General features: G+C 36.5%; 2 protein-coding genes across 2 annotated transcripts in view; both read right to left on the reverse strand.

Moving 5' to 3' along the window:
- LOC139142792 (apoptotic protease-activating factor 1-like) overlaps window positions 1-16,095 on the reverse strand; it is a 35,522-nt gene extending 19,427 nt beyond the window's left edge. The window contains exons 1-3 of the mRNA XM_070712960.1: window positions 15,834-16,095; window positions 870-957; window positions 217-495 (exon numbers count right to left, since the gene is read on the reverse strand). Of these exons, the coding sequence (XP_070569061.1) occupies window positions 217-495; window positions 870-873 (283 nt within the window). The 5' untranslated portion in view covers window positions 874-957; window positions 15,834-16,095. The remainder of the gene's footprint in view (window positions 1-216; window positions 496-869; window positions 958-15,833) is intronic.
- LOC139142791 (WD and tetratricopeptide repeats protein 1-like) overlaps window positions 1-19,462 on the reverse strand; it is a 354,040-nt gene that overhangs the window by 45,689 nt on the left and 288,889 nt on the right. The window lies entirely within an intron of this gene.

Raw genomic sequence — 19,462 nt, forward strand, 5'->3', positions numbered from 1 at the left:
GATCAGTCGGATAAACTACAATCAGATCTGTTTCTTTTAACGGGTAAATTCGATATCTTCACCTAAGGTCAACTAGTTTATGGTTTTTGATACTCTCCAAATATGTACTAATCTTCTGTCATTCTTCTTGAGACATTCCTCCTGTTATTTTACTGACATTTATTCCATCATTTAAAATCGTTATGTCATAAAAAACACCGGGAAATATAAACCTACCGGCTATGTACGCTTCTAATTCTTCAACCAAATCAACTCGACCAATTTCTGATAATCCACCGATGAGATGGGTCACATTTGTATCCCTACGGTGGTTGAGCAACCCCAATAACAGTTCAGAGTTAAATGCCTCGACATTGATTGGTGTGTTTCGTCTGCCCGTGACGTCTTCGATAATATGATGTGGCAGGTCCAGGTGTCTCACAAGATCCAAACATTGTTGCATTGTAAGGTCATGTCCAAGTTTGTGAATCAGTTCACTTGGGACAACACGCCCTTCTGCGGATATTTTGAAATAATAATAGATTGGTATTATAATTCAATCACGTAGCCACTTTAAACTTTCTCAAAATATGACTCAATGGAGTGTTGAGTGTAATTCAGAAGTAAATTTAATCTTACTCGTAGAATTCAATTATGATTGAATATAATTCCAGCTGAGAGGTAACTGAAAATTTTACCAACTTGATTTATGTTTTATATTCTCAAATGTCGAACATAAGGAATAAGATTATCTATGCATGTTTACTTTTATTTAAGATTACATGTTGCTCATTTTATTTGTAAACTATGATGACACAACGATATATGTAAAATTATTAATCCTTCATAGGATCTCTGCAAAGGAGGGAATAGTATGTAGGCTTACTCACCCATGATAATACTTTGCACAACCGAACGTCACTTTCAGGTATCCGGCATACCACGTAGAGGGCGTACTTTACAGTCTAACTTCTTTCACTGCGGGGTAGAGCGGGAAAAATGGTGAAACTGGGGTTCTCCTGTTCTGATTTTAACGGTAGTTTCATTTTATATGATCAGTTTATTTATTCTGCTTATTTCGTGCCATAGTTCAGCCGTATATGTTAAAATGTTTACATGGCAACGTGCTTGAAGCGTCATGAAACTCAGGAACTCGCTCATACTTGCCTGAGAAAACCCTTTGCTTTGTTTTGGTGTTCATAAAGTTAATTTGTATTCGAAACCAAAGTTGTCGATGAGAGAATGTGTGAATTTAACTCGAATAACTCACAACTACCTTTGAATGCTCTCAATCTAAGACTTAATCTTTTAATATTGTTCGGAAATGTATTACACCTTTTAATATTCCTTCGGTAGTACGAGGTGAAAAGACAAGATTAAAATCAATGTATCAGTGATTGAATTTCATTGATTGGTGAGGGATGAGCAGTCTGGTTTTCAGGCACTGTCTGTGCACATGGCAGTCATGTGCTTTACACTAATCGCGCGTAAAAGACTGAAATCATAAATGGATACCTTGTTACATGAGTAATTAGCAATTTTATATGAATTTCCGGGTCAACAAAGAAGGAGACCAAACCAAGTTATTTATGAGCAGTAAAATCTTGTAGTAAAATAGTATTGATCAAGTAAAGAATAACTCACAAATGTTGATGGGACCCTGCTAATGATAGCAATATACAGGCCACTGTTCCTTAGAGGATCACAACTCTTTGTGTGAAATAAGAGAGACTAGAATCTTCATTTAAGTCATCCGAAATCATCATTACGGATGAAATCAAAATATATCGGGGATTTTTTCTCAAAAAAAATTTGGAAGAGGCCACTTGATGAACGGTAAATTCTTTGCCAGATCATAGCGTGAGGGACGTATACGTAGCGAACAGCTTTCATTTTCTTCTCTAAATTTAAGCGTTATTCACAAACCTTGTTTACGTATATTTACATGAAAACAAAACTCACAACAATTGGCAGCTGAATTGGCTGTTCCTGATTATCTGTGTTGACTGTGTATCCGACCTCTGATCGGGCTTGTGTATGCCGAGAGTTAGCAAGGTATGTTTCAAACTTTGTCCTCGGTTGTGCTCGACATATGAGCAACTTTAGGTCGACTTATTGTGGCGTAGAAACCAGAGGGATCTAGAGCCCAGACTATATTAATGTCCGACGGGAGAGAAACTGAACTATAGTTAATACAACAATATTTACGAGTCGCTTAATACAGTTACTGTTCTGAAACAGATAGTTTAATAAGAGTGAATTACTAACAGTAGCAGTCTAAAAGTGTACATGATAACGATCTTTGTAAATCTAGCATTACGGGCAACAAATACATAATGAAATATTGCTTGATGGATGAATGGCCTCAAAACTATATCTTTATTGTAAGGATAACTACATCTAGGTTGGAGCAGGGCCATAAAAATGAGGTCATGCTCTTTTCGCCTCTCGCGATTGAGTATGTGTAGAAGTAGCCAAACATGCATTATTATTTTCAAGCATTCAATATGTTTGAGAGATCGGGTCCTGTTTTTAGTTTAAAGTAGCATGTATGATCTTTAAATAATATTTTTACCTCCGATAATTCAAACCTTCCCCTCCCAAGGTAAAATTTTCCATTCCTTAATTTGCCCCGTCGAACACACTGGAGATTAATAGAATCTCACACCCCCAAGGACCTGGGATCAGATTTCTCACACAAGTTGGGGATATTTTGTCTCACACGAGCCTGCGGCTCAAATATCCCCAAAGAGTGTGAGAATTCTGATCCCAGGTCCTTGGTGCGCGAGATTCTTTTTCTCACATGACCACGAAATGCATTAAGTATAGGATAAAGCCCGAGTACGAGGGCTCTTCTGTTATATAAAGTCCAACCTAACGATAAAATGTCGAGGCCGCAGGCCGAGACATTTTATCGTAGGGTTGGACTTTATATACCAGAAGAGCCCGCGTACGAGGGTTTTATCCGACTTAAAAACTATCGCCCCTAACTGATATATTTCGTTTTCAATGTGTTTACGTCAACCGTCCCCTTTGTCAATGTAACATGTTTAGGATATGAATTAAAACTTTTATTTGTGAAATAGCCTTCCAGTGTAATGGAACATCCTATAAATGCCCTAGGGCACATTATATAAATGCCCTAGGGCACAGCAGATTTTGTGTTGCAGCTGGTTTCCGCTGTGTTACCAAATTTGAATATTAAAACGTACCAGATGTCTACAGAATATGACATGTTCACTTTTGATTGGACAGTACTTTACTACAGCGCTGTCATTCGTTTCTGGAATTTGGTGACCAAGGCTTTATGAGTAGATAAAACACCCTGAATTGAGCACTCTGATTGGTCATCATCAACAGTAGATAGTTTTTAAATTCACTTTGGAAACATAAGCTCTCAAATCATCCAAATATGAAGGATGTGGCACTTGAGTAGCACTGAGTTGTGGACATATATATATATATATATAATATATATATATATATATATATATATACTTAATATATATATATATATATATATTATATATATATATATATATATATATATATATTTAAGTACAAAAGTCATCAGGGTGATGTGACATTTTGTCCAAAATATTGTAGTCCATAGTTATATTGACGTACCAAAATCAGACCCCTATCTCTATCGGTAAGCCCAGAATCAGATACATGCATATTTGATGAAGTTTCGGATGTGCCATCATTAAGTCTCCTATCATACCGAATATGAAGCGGGTTACTGAATTATGCACATGTATGTATATTTTAGGTCGAAGGTCATCTGGGTCATGTGACATTTATCAAAAATATTGTAGTCCATAGTTATGCCCATGTACTAAAAACCAGACCTACAGCTCCATTGGGAACCTTATTATTAGATATTTGCATAATTAAAGGGACATAAGCTGTAACTTGTGGCAAGTTTTTCAATATTCTGCTTCTGTATGTCAACTACCGTGTCTGACCCTAATCTGTTTCTCATGCTGAAATTTCAAGTATTCTTTTAGTCAACACAACTTGTATGTGTGTAGTGACAATTGTTTATTGTTTACAAATTAATTCTAGTCCGGACTTGAATACAATTTTCAACAATAACAATGGAGATTATACTCATACAGGTTGTGTTGATATGCTAAATACTTTGTATTAAATTACAGTTTAGGGATTCAATGTAGAAAGTGTAGGAAAACCACAAAACAAAAGTTCTGAAAAAATTGACAAAAGATACAGCTTATGGAACTTTAATGAGGTACAGTATTTTGCTAGGGTCAAAGGACAGAGGGCGTCCCAAAATTTCAGAGTAGAATTTGGTCCTCTACTGTTCAATGTTCATTTACAAAAACCCTCCCGAACTCTTACATTGGTCAGAATAAGCCATTGCCATAGCTCATACAGGTTGTGTTGATATGCTAAATACTTGGTATTAAATTACAGTTTAGGGATTCAATGTAGAAAGTGTAGGAAAACCACAAAACAAAAGTTCTGAAAAAATTGACAAAAGATACAGCTTATGGAACTTTAATGAGGTACAGTATTTTGCTAGGGTCAAAGGACAGAGGGCGTCCCAAAATTTCAGAGTAGAATTTGGTCCTCTACTGTTCAATGTTCATTTACAAAAACCCTCCCGAACTCTTACATTGGTCAGAATAAGCCATTCCCATAGCTTAGCTGCATAGGTATAGCACAGGTCAAAGGTCATTGAAAAATGTGAAAAATAATACTTTTTAAAAATCTCCTTCTCTAAACCTTTTTTCACACATAATTCATTCACAATGGCCTGAGAGATGATCTGCTTCCAGTGGAGAAAACCTTAAAAAGTTTTGATTGCTTTACTTGAAAAATAGTATACAGAGTTAAATTGTTGTAACTTTGATAAAATATGTAGTCATTAGCTGGCACAGGTCAAGTGACTGAAATAAAGATTTAGCATCACTTACGAATACTTTACAATTTCATCTTTTAGAGTAATGATAAAATTTGTCATATAAAAGTATCCGAATTTTATGTCTGCGAGAAATTATCAAGCTGCAGATATAGTACTAAACCCACTCAGTAATTTGCGCTCGCCGTGTCATTAACGGTATTTTTTACAGATTGTATTAGACAAGTGGATTATTTGTCAACTGTCTCTATATTTATGCCATATGAAATATGCTGATTCTGCTAATATAATATTGTGGTCACTTATGCTATTTTTAAAGACAGAAAATTATGTACTTATTTTTGGAATCAAATGTATACTCTTGGCATGTACAAGAAATGCAAGTTAGCAATAATTGCATAGACTTTTAGGTCGAATCAGTATAGTATTCAGACAAGACAACATAATTATGTAACACCATACTTTTTAATTTTAAAACAAGCAAATAAATAACGAGTATTAATAAATCCATTTGATACGAAATAAATATGTACTATTCACCTCTATTTATGCTGTACAATAAAAATCTTATCTAAGAAGGAGCTCATTTCAGTATATATGTAATAAGAATAAACTGGATCATATAGATAAATTGAAATCATTTGTCATGTGTTGTTAATTCAGTTTATTGTTCACTTCCACAATATATTGAAACGCCTTATATCTTTGGCTTATAATTTCACTGTTTAATTAACATTGAATTTTAGATATTTCGCCTAAGTTTCAGGGATTTTTACAAGAAATTTAATACAGAAGGAAAATAAGCTTATACTGCAAAATCATCAAAGTTAACAGCTAAAATACATTGAAACCCTTGTTTGATTAGAATTAAATTACACCCCTCTTGAATCCCGGAATCCTGTATATGAACCGTCCCCAGATGGGAATTTGTCCCTAATCATCCAAACAACGCAAGACGGGCACACAACACGATTTCCTCTTCCTAATCGCCCATACTCCCACATGACATACTGACGGTAGCCTGCATGTCGCATGGAACGATTGTCATATGTGGGAGTACAAACGAAATCATATGACCGACTTGCGATGGCTGTACGCAACACCTCTCCTGTTCCACAGACTAGACGACAATTTGGTGTCATTGTGATGCATGACCTATGTCCACAGCAGATCATTTCTCTTGGTGTAGGCATAGGTCGACATCTCTGACACCTACACCAGTTAGGAGTGTCATACTGCATGCTACTGGTAGGCTGACTTAGTTCAATGACAGATGCTGCAATGCCTGGATGTTGGCCAAGGATACTCTTCAAAACCTCTTTCGTCTTATCTCCATCAAGGGATTCAACAAACCTCTGAAAGTGTCAAAAAATTGTGAAAAGTAAAAAATTGTAAATCTATGCAAAGATAAAAATATGGATACCTGACATATGAAAAATTATTTATATTTTGGAGTTTGTAACCCCAGTCTACCATACCAAATCACATCGCACGGAATTGTGCGAACATGATCCTTTAACTAAATCCACATTAACAATAAATATTGTTTCTATAGACAAGTAATCATGAGGGTGCTCTTCTATACATGACCTGGTCCTTAGCACACACAATAAACATGCACTCTCACAGGCAAAACAAACACTCCAATATGATCAGAGCAATGTTCATATTCATTGTTCATCAGAGTCACACATTCATAAAGTTTCAAATATCTAACACAAGTTTTAAAAAACAGTTTAAAAGTCCTAAGATTCAGATACTGAGATTCAATGTAACAATAGTTTTAGTCAATGAAAATCACACGGTTTATTCTCACATTGCTGATAGGGCACTTATTTACATTTTGTCAAGTAACCACTTACTGAACGCTTGTTTTTATTGAAACAGATTCACTGATTGATGATCAAATAATAAGTACACTTATAAAAATTACACTTCTATGCTTGACAAATATAATACTGACTTCAACGGTGTTATCACAACAACTTCCAGGTGTATAGCAGGATGTTTGTCTATTTTCCACAGTACTGCCACTGGTTTGCTGTCAAATCAAATGAGATAAATGTTAGATAGAAATCAAATGAGATAAATATTAGATAGTTATAAATTGAAATAACACAGACACTACAGAAAACATTGTGTTGTTTCCTCTATCTGTTTGTCTGTTCTCTCTCTCTCTCTCTCTCTCTCTCTCTCTCTCTATATATATATATATATATATATATATATATATATATATATATATATATATATATATATATATATATATATATATATATATATATGAGACATTGAGACATAACGAATTATCATACATCGCCATAAGACCATAAGACGTACGTTCGGTCACGTAGTATATCAATGGCGCGGCCACATCCTATCCTACAGAGCATACCTAGAGGGACCGTGAGTCATCGCTCATATCCCCTACACCTACACCAGTACAGTACACTACCGGGGAATTTTAGTTCCTGTAATGGCGATATGAAAATCCCAAAGTCTAGGGAAAATTTAAACGAGTTCAACAAAAATCTATGTCATCAACTAATTCAATGGTGCATTGATTTTCGCCAGCAAAAACAAACAGGATACGACACCAACATGGCAACAAAAAGCCTCCGTCCGGACACAACGTAGCTGCGGGTCCATAGCTGTGGTGTTTTCAGACGGGATTCCTGCCTTTTACGGGCTGGTTTTGACTTTTACGATTTTAACCCCGCCACCACAGCCCGTAAAAGGCAGGAATCCCGTCTGAAAACACCACAGCTATGGACCCACCGCTAGGCACGTCATAATGAAACTACATTCGACTGACGATAGTATTTTGGCAATATATCAAACCGCTATTCTACAACTTTGTTTATTTATATTCGTAAACCACTTTTCCAAAAAACCACATCAACAGCTTCAACAACAATAGCAAAATCAGTTGTGACACCCGGTATACCGCACCGTCGCGACGCAAAATCATACCCGTGACTAATGCAGACGTACGATAAGCTTACCGGTGCGCGGATCGGGCTGACAGACGATATCACTTAGTCAGATGTCCGTAGAAATCATGTCACTTATACATGATTTTATTTTGACAATACTCTGGAAAGAGTTTGTAAACTCCAATACACAAAAATTAATCTTAATTGATCAATCGGAAATAACTTACCCTGTTTTTGCACCGATATTTATTGCAGCCGCATTCATGTTTACACTTATCGTCTGCTGCCTTGCATGGACAACTCCTTACACAGGCTCCCTTACAGCTACAAGTAGACTGGCTTTCTGCGTCATTGGGTCACGGCCCGTTACCCTTCATTTACTTGTATCGTACTGGCTTCAATTGAACTAAATAGGGCTATAGCCGACTGTTGCTGGTCACGTCCATGGTCCATCGTATCGACGAAAACATTTGAACTTCGCGGTGAAGAAAATGGCGTCCTTGACAACAATCAGTGATTCAGTGGTTGGTACGTCCACTAAGCCCCGCCCCTTTACCATATATAGGAATATGCAAATTTACGGTGACCGTGTCACTTTAATGTTTAACTGTATCAGCGACTATCCTACTTTGCGGCTATCTAGCATTCGATGTCACTAACGCGAAGTGCGAGTTCAACTGCCGATACTTCACTACTACGGATGAGATGTCCAACAGAAAAAAATGGCTATATATACCAAGTGGCCTGTGTTCACCAGTTAGGGGTGGACCATTTGATATCCTGGGGGGGGGGGGGTCTGGAAGATTTTTTTTGGAGGGGGTGGGCATATTTTTTTCCACATGTTCCCTGGATATTTTTTCCCCTTGTGAATCCTGACATTTTTTTTTTTGCATTCTTCCTTCAAAAAGATTTTTTTTAATGCAGCGATGTTGCAAAATCAACCTGTTTGCCATACATCAACGGACTTGTACATTTAGGACTGATGAGTTTCTTTGGCCTGAGGGGGCGGTGGATTAATTTTTGCCGACGTCAAAAAGTGGCTGACCCCCTTATTCCAACTTTCGAAAACAGGGTGAACCCCTATCCAACTTTTGAAAACAGGATGACACCCCCCCCCCCTGCGCAAGACAAAGTTAAAACAAAAAGTGGATATAAATTGAATATCTATATCTATATCTATATATATATATATATATATTATATATATACATTCAGTCATTCTGTGTTTTAGTGAAATTGTTGTCATGTCAGTTGTAAGATAGGAACTTAAAAGTGTCAATTCTAAAGTTTGAATACAGTATTTTGAATGAGCTGTGAATGTATTCCACTCTTTTTATGCATAACCAGTGTCCATAATTGTTGTAAGAAAAATCTGATTGTGAAATATTAGTGCATGTTGCTTTCTAATACTGAATTCTCATAGAGGAAACAGAAAGTGTAAGGAACTTATCATACTTTTCATATGAACTACAGACTTCATAATGATTAGTACACTTTCAAAACAGACTTTCAATTACAGACATCAAGATATTTCTGACATATATCTCTGATGTATTAAATTACTGCGCCCAAGGGCGTGCCGAAAAATATTAAACATCAAGATATCTCTGATATATATATCTTATGTATGAAAGTCATGCAACTGAAGGGCATGCTGAAAATATTGTTTGATATTTTTTTAAAAATGCGCCAGAAGGGCGCGCCGAAAAATTTAAACATACAGATATCTCAGATATATATATGTCTGATATATTAAAGTTTTGCACTAGGACGGGGCTCTGAAAAATATGTCTTACTATCATTAAAGTTACGCACCGAAGGGCGCGCCGAAAAATGAAACTGAATGACGAAATCATGGCTAGCACGATGCATTTTGCATTTTAGGCAAGTATGAGCCCGCGTCGAAATTTAAAAACACACTGACCCCCAATTGGGCATTTCAAAATAGGTGACCCCATCACCAAAGTAAAAAAACAGGGTGACCCCATGAATCCATCGGCGTCCTAGGCCGAAAAAACTGACCAGTCCCTCATTCCTACTAATTTTTAAAAGTATCTTGTGCGAATTATCATAACCAAGCTCTCCCCCAGTATATTTGGTCACACTGAGATAAATGTTACACCTTAAGGTTCCAAGACAAGAAACTGACCTTTTAAACCAACATTTTTCTAGAGGTTAATAAGCCCAGAACCCCCGTAAGTTATATATTTTCGAAAAGCCTAGATATAGGGGAACCTTTTGGTCACCATAGTGTCATAATTGTTTACATAACTATCACGTGACAGGTAATTTGAATAACCTTTCAAAAATCGGTTTTCCCTATGTTTTGTTACAATGCTTTGAGATATGTGGCTGAAATTTGTGTGAGTGCAAGCTGTCCTAAGGATCTTCCAAAGTATGTCTCAGAGTGTTTTTAAATCTTCTTAAACAATTTTTATGCCTGAAAAATATCCAGAGCGGTGAATTTAACCCTAGTTGATTTCTTTAAATTGTGCTCAAGTAAAAAACTAACAAAAATATAAAAAATCCGAGACACTCTTTTGAAGAGCGTTGTGACAGCTTGCATTCCATAGTCAGATATTTTGAGGTATTGAGACAAAACATAGGGAAAACCGATTTTTGAAAGGTTATGCAAATTACCTGTCACGTGATAGTTATGTAAACAATGGTGACACTGTGATTACCAAAATCTTCCCCTATATCTAGGCTTTCAGAAAATGTATAATGTACGGGGGTTCTGAGCTTATTAAGCACCAGAGAATTGTTAGATTAAAGAGGTCAATTTCTTGTCTTGGAACCTTAATTCCAATTCGATACAGTTATTTCCGCCATAGCAATGAAAAGATACTGGGCCACGCCCCAAATGAAATGGGAAAATTGGACATTTGGTATATTGGAAATTGAAAAAAACGGAAATGTGCATTGTTGGAAATAGAGTTTGTCAGAGGGAAATTTGAATGGCCGCAAAGTGCCATCCTCAGTATACACGTACATATACAGTATACATACCTGTTTCCTATATTTCAATCTCAGCCCAAAGATTTTAAATTTAGAAATAGGCCTAAAAGTTAATAATCAAGATGATAAAACCATTTGAAAATTGAAAATTAGTTCCATTTCGATTTCCTTTTTTGAAAGTGCAAATTGGTTTATTGGTTGGCCAAAATGTGCCACGGATTATAATACTTGACGATGACAGTTTTGTTTTAACATCGTCTGAAATTCTGTCATTTGACTTGTCAATGCAATCTGTCCATGTCGCAATCATACCAGACAACAAAATTATTTATTGGTCAACACACAAGAGATGATATGCATGTATCTACAGAGTGTGTTCACTTATCTAAAACCAGATATGAACTGTAAATGCTCACGTGTTTCATTATATATTGCAGTTATGTGTAAATTTGAACCTTTGCCACATGTTTGCAACTTCATTGAAAGTACTATGATCAACATAATGAACAATATTCACCGCAGATTAAACTCTGTAGGTCATTAAGTATTCAAATACACAATTAGCTGAAATAGAAATAATTAATTTCTTTGACTGTTGTAATTGTATCAGCACTTTATATAGCAAGTGTAATTGCCTTTGGTCAAGTCCTTCAAACTATATATTCCAAACTTTGAAAGCTCATTAGATATGCAAACTATAAATTAGCTGACACGAAAACTTAAGTGCGAAATGACTTTCAATATTGGTATAACCTGGTATAATCATCAATGTACATAGCATGTTATGCCAACTTTGATCAAATAAATCCAAGTATATATCCCTAATTAGGAAATTTCATTAAATACACAAATCAGCATTTGGCTGAAGCAAAAATGCTTGTATCTTTAATGTACATAGCAAGTTTCATCAATTTTGGTCATGTAAATTCAAATATATATCCCTAATTTCAAAAATTAATTAAATATTCAAATTAGGAGCTGGATGAAGTAAAAATGCTTAATGACTTTCAGTAACGTCGTATCATAGTATCTTTAATGTACATAGCAAGTTTCGTCAACTTTGGTCTAGTCAATACAGATAAATATCCCTGATTATGAAAGTTCATTAAATATGCAAATAAGGAATTGGCTAAAGTTCAAATGCTTAATGACTTTCTATCGTGTTCTATCATAGTATCTTTAATGCACATAGCCAGTTTTGTCAACTTTGGTCTCGTCAATTCAGATAAATACCCCTAATTAGGAAAGTTCATAAAATATGCAAATTAGGCATTGGCTGAAGTAAAATGCTTAATGACATTTAATAATGTTCTATCATAGTATCTTTAATGTACATAGCAGGTTCAATTTTTGTCTTGTAAATTCAAATATATATCCTTAATTTCAAAAGGTCATAAATATGCAAATTAGGATTTGGATGAAGTAAAAATGCTTAATGACTTTCAATAATGTTAAATCATAGTATCCTCAATATGCATACCAAGTTTCGTCAATTTTGATCAATTAAATTTAGATATATACGCCTAATTAGGAAATTTCATTAAATATGCAAATTAGAAATTATCTTTCACGTCACCCCTTTAATAACTTTCCACAGCTGATATATCTTGATGTGATCAACATTTGTAGCAAATCTCATCAAATTGTGTGCAATCGTTCTCAATGTATATCCGTTTTTTCTAAAATCATTAATTATGCAAATGAGCAAAAAGTAAGCAAGCCACACCCACCAAAAACTAATCAGTTCTTGCCATTTGCAAACTGAATCTACGTACCAGATTTGATTCTGATCTGATGAGCCGTTTTTGAGATATTGAGCACACAGACAGACAGACAGACAGACAGACAGACAGACAGACAGACAGACATCGCTGCGACATATGCTCACGTGTGTAAACACGTGAGCAAATCAGTGAACAATTCAAAAAGCCAAATGTAACTGAAAATTAATTTCAAGAAGCTTTTGGAAAGACAAGAAGGGTGCACGGAAATGAAAAAGTTACATCCAAAAAGGTTCTTGCTGATACTGTAATAGGAATTTTTTTCTTCCACATTAGCTTGCCAGTTTTCTTTTCATAAGTCGTCTAGGGCAGAATTTTTTTCCCTTGTATCTGCTGGGAATGTTTTTTTTTCGAAAATCTTCCAGACCCCCCCCCAGGATATCAAATGGTCCACCCCTTATTTCGAAAATTCGGCCGTCTTTTGTATGTCACCGACGAAGTACAAAATTATCCAAAATCGTGACAACACTGTCGTCTGTCACCGTACTCTGACCTGCTTTTTTGCTCACGTGTTGACACACGTGAGCATATGTCGCAGCGATGTCTGTCTGTCTGTGTGTCTGTGTGTCTGTCCGTCTGTCTGTCTGTCTGTCTGTCTGTCTGTCTGTCTGTCTGTCTGTCTGTGTGCTCAATATCTCAAAACCGGCTCATCAGATCAGAATCAAATCTGGTACATAGATTCAGTTTGCAAATGGCAAGAACTGATTAGTTTTTGGTGGATGTGGCTTGCTTACTTTTTGCTCATTTGCATAATTAATGATTTTAGAAAAAACGGATATATATTGAGAACGACTGCACACAATTTGATGAGATTTGCTACAAATATTGATCACATCAAGATATATCAGCTGTGAAAGTTATTAAGGGGTGACGTGAAAGATAATTACTAATTTGCATATTTAATGAAATTTCCTAATTAGGGGTATATATCTGAATTTACTCAATCAAAATTGACGAAACTTTGTAGCCATATTAAAGATACTATGATTTAACATTATTGAAAGTCATTAAGCATTTTTACTTCATCCAAATCGTAATTTGCATATTTAATGACCTTTCGAAATTAGGGATTTGAATTTACATAACCAAAATTGATGAAACTTGCTACGTACATTAAAGATACTATGATAGAACACTATAGAAAGTCATTAAGCATTTGAACTTTAGCCAATTCCTTATTTGCATATTTACTGAACTTTCATAATCAGGGATATTTATCTGTATTGACTAGACCAAAGTTGACGACCAAAGTTGGTGAATATTGTTCATTATGTTGATCGTAATACTTAAAGTTCCATTAGCTGTATCTTCTTGCGATTTTTCCGTTAGTTTTGATTGAAATGATCACTGGCTCATTGTGAATAGCCTGTCAAATAACAGAGAATCGAACATTATTCGGAAACATTACGTGCCCTACAACTAAATAACATGTGATTTTACAACGAAAATTTCAATTTTTGTCCGGACAGAAATACAAACTCTGTTGACTCGCGGATTACAACGTAGGCATTCTTCTGCAACTGCGCGAGCCATTTACAGCAATTTCAAAATAAATATTCATTACTTATGCCCGGCACTTACGTCGTAGTCCATTGTCCGAGCACGTTGCGTAGCCAGATGTCTGGCAATCCACGACGCAATGTTGTTTTGATCCCGCAATAAACGTGAACCATCTGGCGTGATCGCGGCGTCACCATATCTAAGTTCTCCCCAGCACGCTGAGCATGCCAGACGTCAACAAACGAGCTCGGAACGAAAATTTGAACAAAAATTAGCAGTTTATGTGGCTATAAAATCACTAATCATGTTGTTTCTTCGTAACAAATAATTTTGCAACAAATATGAGCCTCCAACATGGAATTTTCCGAGGTGAAAAATGGTCAAGAGTTACAAATAATGGCCCTTTAATGAAGTTGCACACATGTGGCAAAGGTTCAAATTTACACATAACTGCAATATATAATGAAACACGTGAGCATTTACAGTTCATGTCTGGTTTTTTAGTTTCGGTCCGTGTGTTACTCATCGTGCCATTGGATAATATTTTGCGCGTGGAAAGAAAGGCTGTTTATCATCCAATCAGAGCTCGTGTAAAATATACCACAGAGTGTGGGGACGGTTTCTTAGAGTGTGGGATCGATTTTTCCCACACCGGCGATCCCACACTCCCAGTGACCAGGAATGTCAGAAACATATCGTCCGCTAATGGGTGGTACATGAGTCATTGACGTCATCACCCCCTAACACCCAGAAATTAACATATCTGAAAGGTTGCTAATTATTTATGAGTGACCTCAGTCACCATTCAAATTACAGTTGTTAAAATTACTGAGGTAATTCATTTTTACTGGCCGACAAGTGATAGACACCCATCAGATCAGAGAATGATTAAACATGAATGATGTATGTTTATGTCAGACTTTGGCCAATTCTTCGTGAGATGGATCTGGCTAAAGTAAACACCATACACCTTTGTGCATGTTTTGCGTTGCGAAGCCAGTCAATTATTTACAGTGTAAAATACCGATGTCAACCCAGAGCGCAGTATTGAAACAAGTACTAATACAGGCGCTTTGTTTCATTCAGTCATGTACAATAGCAATTTGCGTCACATTTCATGCCGTGTGAATGAGTATTTTAGAGGTCAATGTACTGACGTTAATTCAATGCGCTCGCGGTTACTTGCATTTTTGTTCACTTTAGTTCCGCTTCGGGCAGTGTGCGGAACTCAGTGACAGTTTTAAAAGTTTTCAGATTCTTTCAAACTTTCTTCAAGGAAACATTAAACAATTCAGAATAAAATTGAAGAGCCACAGTGCAAATTTTGGCACTTGAGAAGCAAATTACCCCTTCCCCAATTTGCTAGGATTTGAAATTTAAAATGGCTACTAAACCTAGTATTACCTCTATGAGCAAAAATGGAACCTCTATTTTTACTAGAACAAGAGGGTAAATACTTCAGTTGTTCAAGATTCAAAATTAGTTCACGCCGGTAGTTTGCCAATGAAGTATTGTGAAAATGTGAGAGTTCGAATATCTGCCCCCGGCCTGATGTGCATTGTGCCTGAAAGACAATGACCTTGAGTTATTGTTGCTGTTACGTTATCGTTTATTACAAAACGAAACCGGATGCACTACCTGAGAGAGAGAGAGAGAGAGAGAGAGAGAGAGAGAGAGAGAGAGAGAGAGAGAGAGAGAGAGTTGTTCAAGTCTCCCCATTTATCATGACCTACGCCAGAAAAAGTAAGCAATATCTATCAATATCTGGAGCAAGGATTAAGGACATTTACCTACCTGTCTGAGTACCAGCTTCAATATTCAAATTGTTGAAAATGACAGACAGCCTGTCTGTGAAGTGACACCTACTCTAGGGCAGATCAGGTCGTCACAAAGCACACACATCGTCTCTATACATGCAGACAGTCCATCAGTTCATAGCATACATACACAGTAGGTCTGGCCATGGATAATTATCGTGCGAAAACCGCTATAGCTATTGTCTGACCCGCCAGTCGATGTAAAGAAACACTTCAATACGTGAAAAGCGAAAGGACATGCGCGACGACCTTTCCTATCTTACTATACACTTGATACATATACACACTGTGCGCACCAGTGTTTTTTTTGACATATTATTCACTGACTGTTTATTGTGAATCTAATGACAGTATTCACAGCACTAACCACATTACAACGTCTTTTACCTCGGTAAGACTCGACTTTGAAAAGTATATTTACAGATTACTGTTTATATTTATTAACTCCCGTCGCGTTAAGGCCGCGTTCAAAAAAAAAGTGGTGGGGGGGGGCTGGAGGAATTCAGGGGGGATTCGAAAATTTTGGGGTAGTCGGGGGGGGGGGCTTGAAAGTTTTGCTCTGCCTATAGGGGGGACCTGAAAATATTTTGACTCCCAACATTTTGATGTCGTCCAATGGTTCTAATGTTAGTAATAATTAAACAAAATCTAAAACCGTTTTGTCATATTTTATGTCTTTAATCTCGAAAAAGTCTAAAAATGTATGAATGCCATTAAATTTTCGTAGAACAAGTTGGCCTTGTAATGGGGCAGGAGCTACAACTGTTGATAATTTGTTCAGTATTTCTATGCAATGTATCAAACACAGTTTCTTGGTGACAGCATGCTGAAAAACACAATATTCAGTTTGTCAACAAAGCCTGTTTGTCTAAATATTGGTGATAATTGAATGATGCAAATGCACGGTACACGTAGGCTGTGTTGGCAAGCTGATTTTCAACTGAGACACAGCTCATTGGCATCAAAAGTACTGAGACAAGGATACACAACAAAAAGACTCGTTAGGACTTTCAAAAAGTTCTACGGTCGATACGACGACATTGTGGCCAAATATGACACCTCGGTCACACAAATGATTAACGACAGCATTCCCGGCTTTGACTTATTACAGTGATTCATGTATCTTTTCATAAAATATTTAGAAAATTTTAGGACCAATCCTGACGGGTGTAGCATGCTAGCAGGGTACGCTTACCCATTCCGGACACCTGGTACCAACACTAATTATCAGTGGTTCAGGATGGTCCTACTTAAATTTGTAAATCACAATTGTCCCATGGACCTGGTAATGTATTGCCTTGAATAGAAATGATTATTGGACCAGTTTAATGTCATATTAGCTCTGACTCTGATGTAGTTCAAGAAGAGTTTCGGTCATAGGACACTCAATTGACAGTGAAACATACATACATCTTCTTGTACACAAGATCCAGCCCGAGAGCAACACATAGAAGACTAGGGGAATAACAGTTACCATGGATTTTTGAATTCTGGCATATGAGAACAATCAAATATTCTAGAAAAAAGATGGGGTCACCATACTTGATCTTATACAAATGTATCATGAAAAGTCAGTTTTTCTAAAATCACTTAAAATCAACATATAAAACCATTCATTTCAAGTTTATGCAGTGAATGAAATTTTCACATCTCATTGCACCAATAACACAAAAGTAAAATTTTGAACAGTAAAGACTCTAATTTAAATGGAAAAATGTGTGACTAAATGGAATCATTTATTTTTTATCAAATTTGCCATTATTACACCCAAAATTTCTGAGATTAAAACATTAATTTCATGGAATATTTTAACCTTCCTGTATTGTCAATTATTGTAAAACATTTATAAGTGGCATCTAAGTTGTATATGTCTTGTACTTTTGAAAAAAAAATTCGGTAGGTCACTGTGCTCATTTTTCACAATTTGGTTAAAACGTAGCTAGGAATACACAATTTTCATACTCTCTCATGACTGTCATTGTGTGTGCTTTTGAGCTGGTGCCATTGAACTTGCCAGAGTTGGATAAACTCAAGTCGGCTCAGACTGAGAAATCCAAAAAGTTCACTGATGCATTTAAAAATGAATCAATTCAAGAACTTGCCCTAGGTATATGGCTCTACAACCTGCTGATTAGAGGTAGTGTTGAACATATGCGTGCAGAACGACACATTACATATATTTTTTACTCTGCGTGCATTCCTAATAAATATGCGGCTAAATGGTAATTGGGGGGGGGGGGACTTGAAAATTTTTGTGGGTACTGAGGGGGGATCTGAAAAAAAAAAAAAATTCAATCGCGATTCCTCCAGCCCCCCCCCCTCCTCACCATTTTGTTGAACGCGACCTAATGAAACTCATGAGCAAAACGATGCAATGCCAGACGTTTCAAGTACCCAACACTTGCTATACACCAAAACGTCGCTGTTGAATTGAAAAAAGTACTTCTAGGTTTGTATTTCAGGTATTCGTCTACATGGACACAAACAGCCAAATGTATCAGGGACAATATCTTCTAAACATATTAATTCGCACTGACTGTATACGAGCATCATGTTCGATATCAATGAGTGGGACAGTCTGTCACAATTCTACCATTCGCGGCTACACTTTCGTTTGTCTTATTTATCATTTTAACCCCCACTGAACAAATGTGATCCTACATGTTACAATAATGCAATCTGAAATACAGTGATGTAATGTTGACATTACATTCAAAGCTTTAAAATTCAATGGAAGCGTCCAAGGTACACAGCTGCCGCACTCTACCACGCCTTGCATAACCAGCCCCGAGAAAGTAACTTTTCAAGGAAACTCGGTTCTGCACGACTTGATTCATTTCAATCTGTTCAATGGTTTTCTTCGTGTTCAAACTTAATTGTAATTTAAATCCAAATCCCGCAAGGGATGAGATTTTACTAAATGATTCCATTCCATTCCATTCCCTTCCATTCCATTCCATTACATTACATTACATTACATTACATTGCATTGCATTAAAAGTTGTTTCTTCAATCCAGCTTACTGAATATTTAGCTATTTCTCTATCCCGAAAAAAAAAGAACAACAAGCCAAGAGTTCAAATACCGCTGATCGCAAATGACGTCATTTTCTCTCTCATTAATACGCATAAATAAATATTTGTCCGCATTTTCCCCAAGAACGATGAAAATAAAACTGCCAATGTTACAATTGCTACTTAAAAAGTCACACTAATTCGTTTGAATTTATGGGTCAAACGACAGGCTGCAACTTGCAACTGCTCATGCAACAACAAAATTTGTATGAATTTTAGGCAGCGTTGTCTGTCCTATGTCCCGCGCGTGCAGCTGCAGTAACAAACATGAAATCGCGATCAACGCTATTTACCGAGGTGTTCTCGTAGTGTGTCTGTGCGTCTGTGTCTGTGCGTCTGGTGCCGTTTGTCTCTCATTGTTTCCTATATCGACCGAGGAAAATACTGACTTTAAAAGCTGTTGGACTTTGGCCATTTTATGCAGACTGTGTTTCCCATGAGCTTCTGCCCATCGGAGTATTGGAACTTATTAGATCGAAAAGTACAGAATGAAACACTCAAATACATCGTTATTATGGTGTATAATGTAGAA

The sequence above is a fragment of the Ptychodera flava genome, chromosome 10 (assembly GCF_041260155.1).
Source record: "Ptychodera flava strain L36383 chromosome 10, AS_Pfla_20210202, whole genome shotgun sequence".
Classification (NCBI taxonomy): Eukaryota; Metazoa; Hemichordata; class Enteropneusta; family Ptychoderidae; genus Ptychodera; species Ptychodera flava.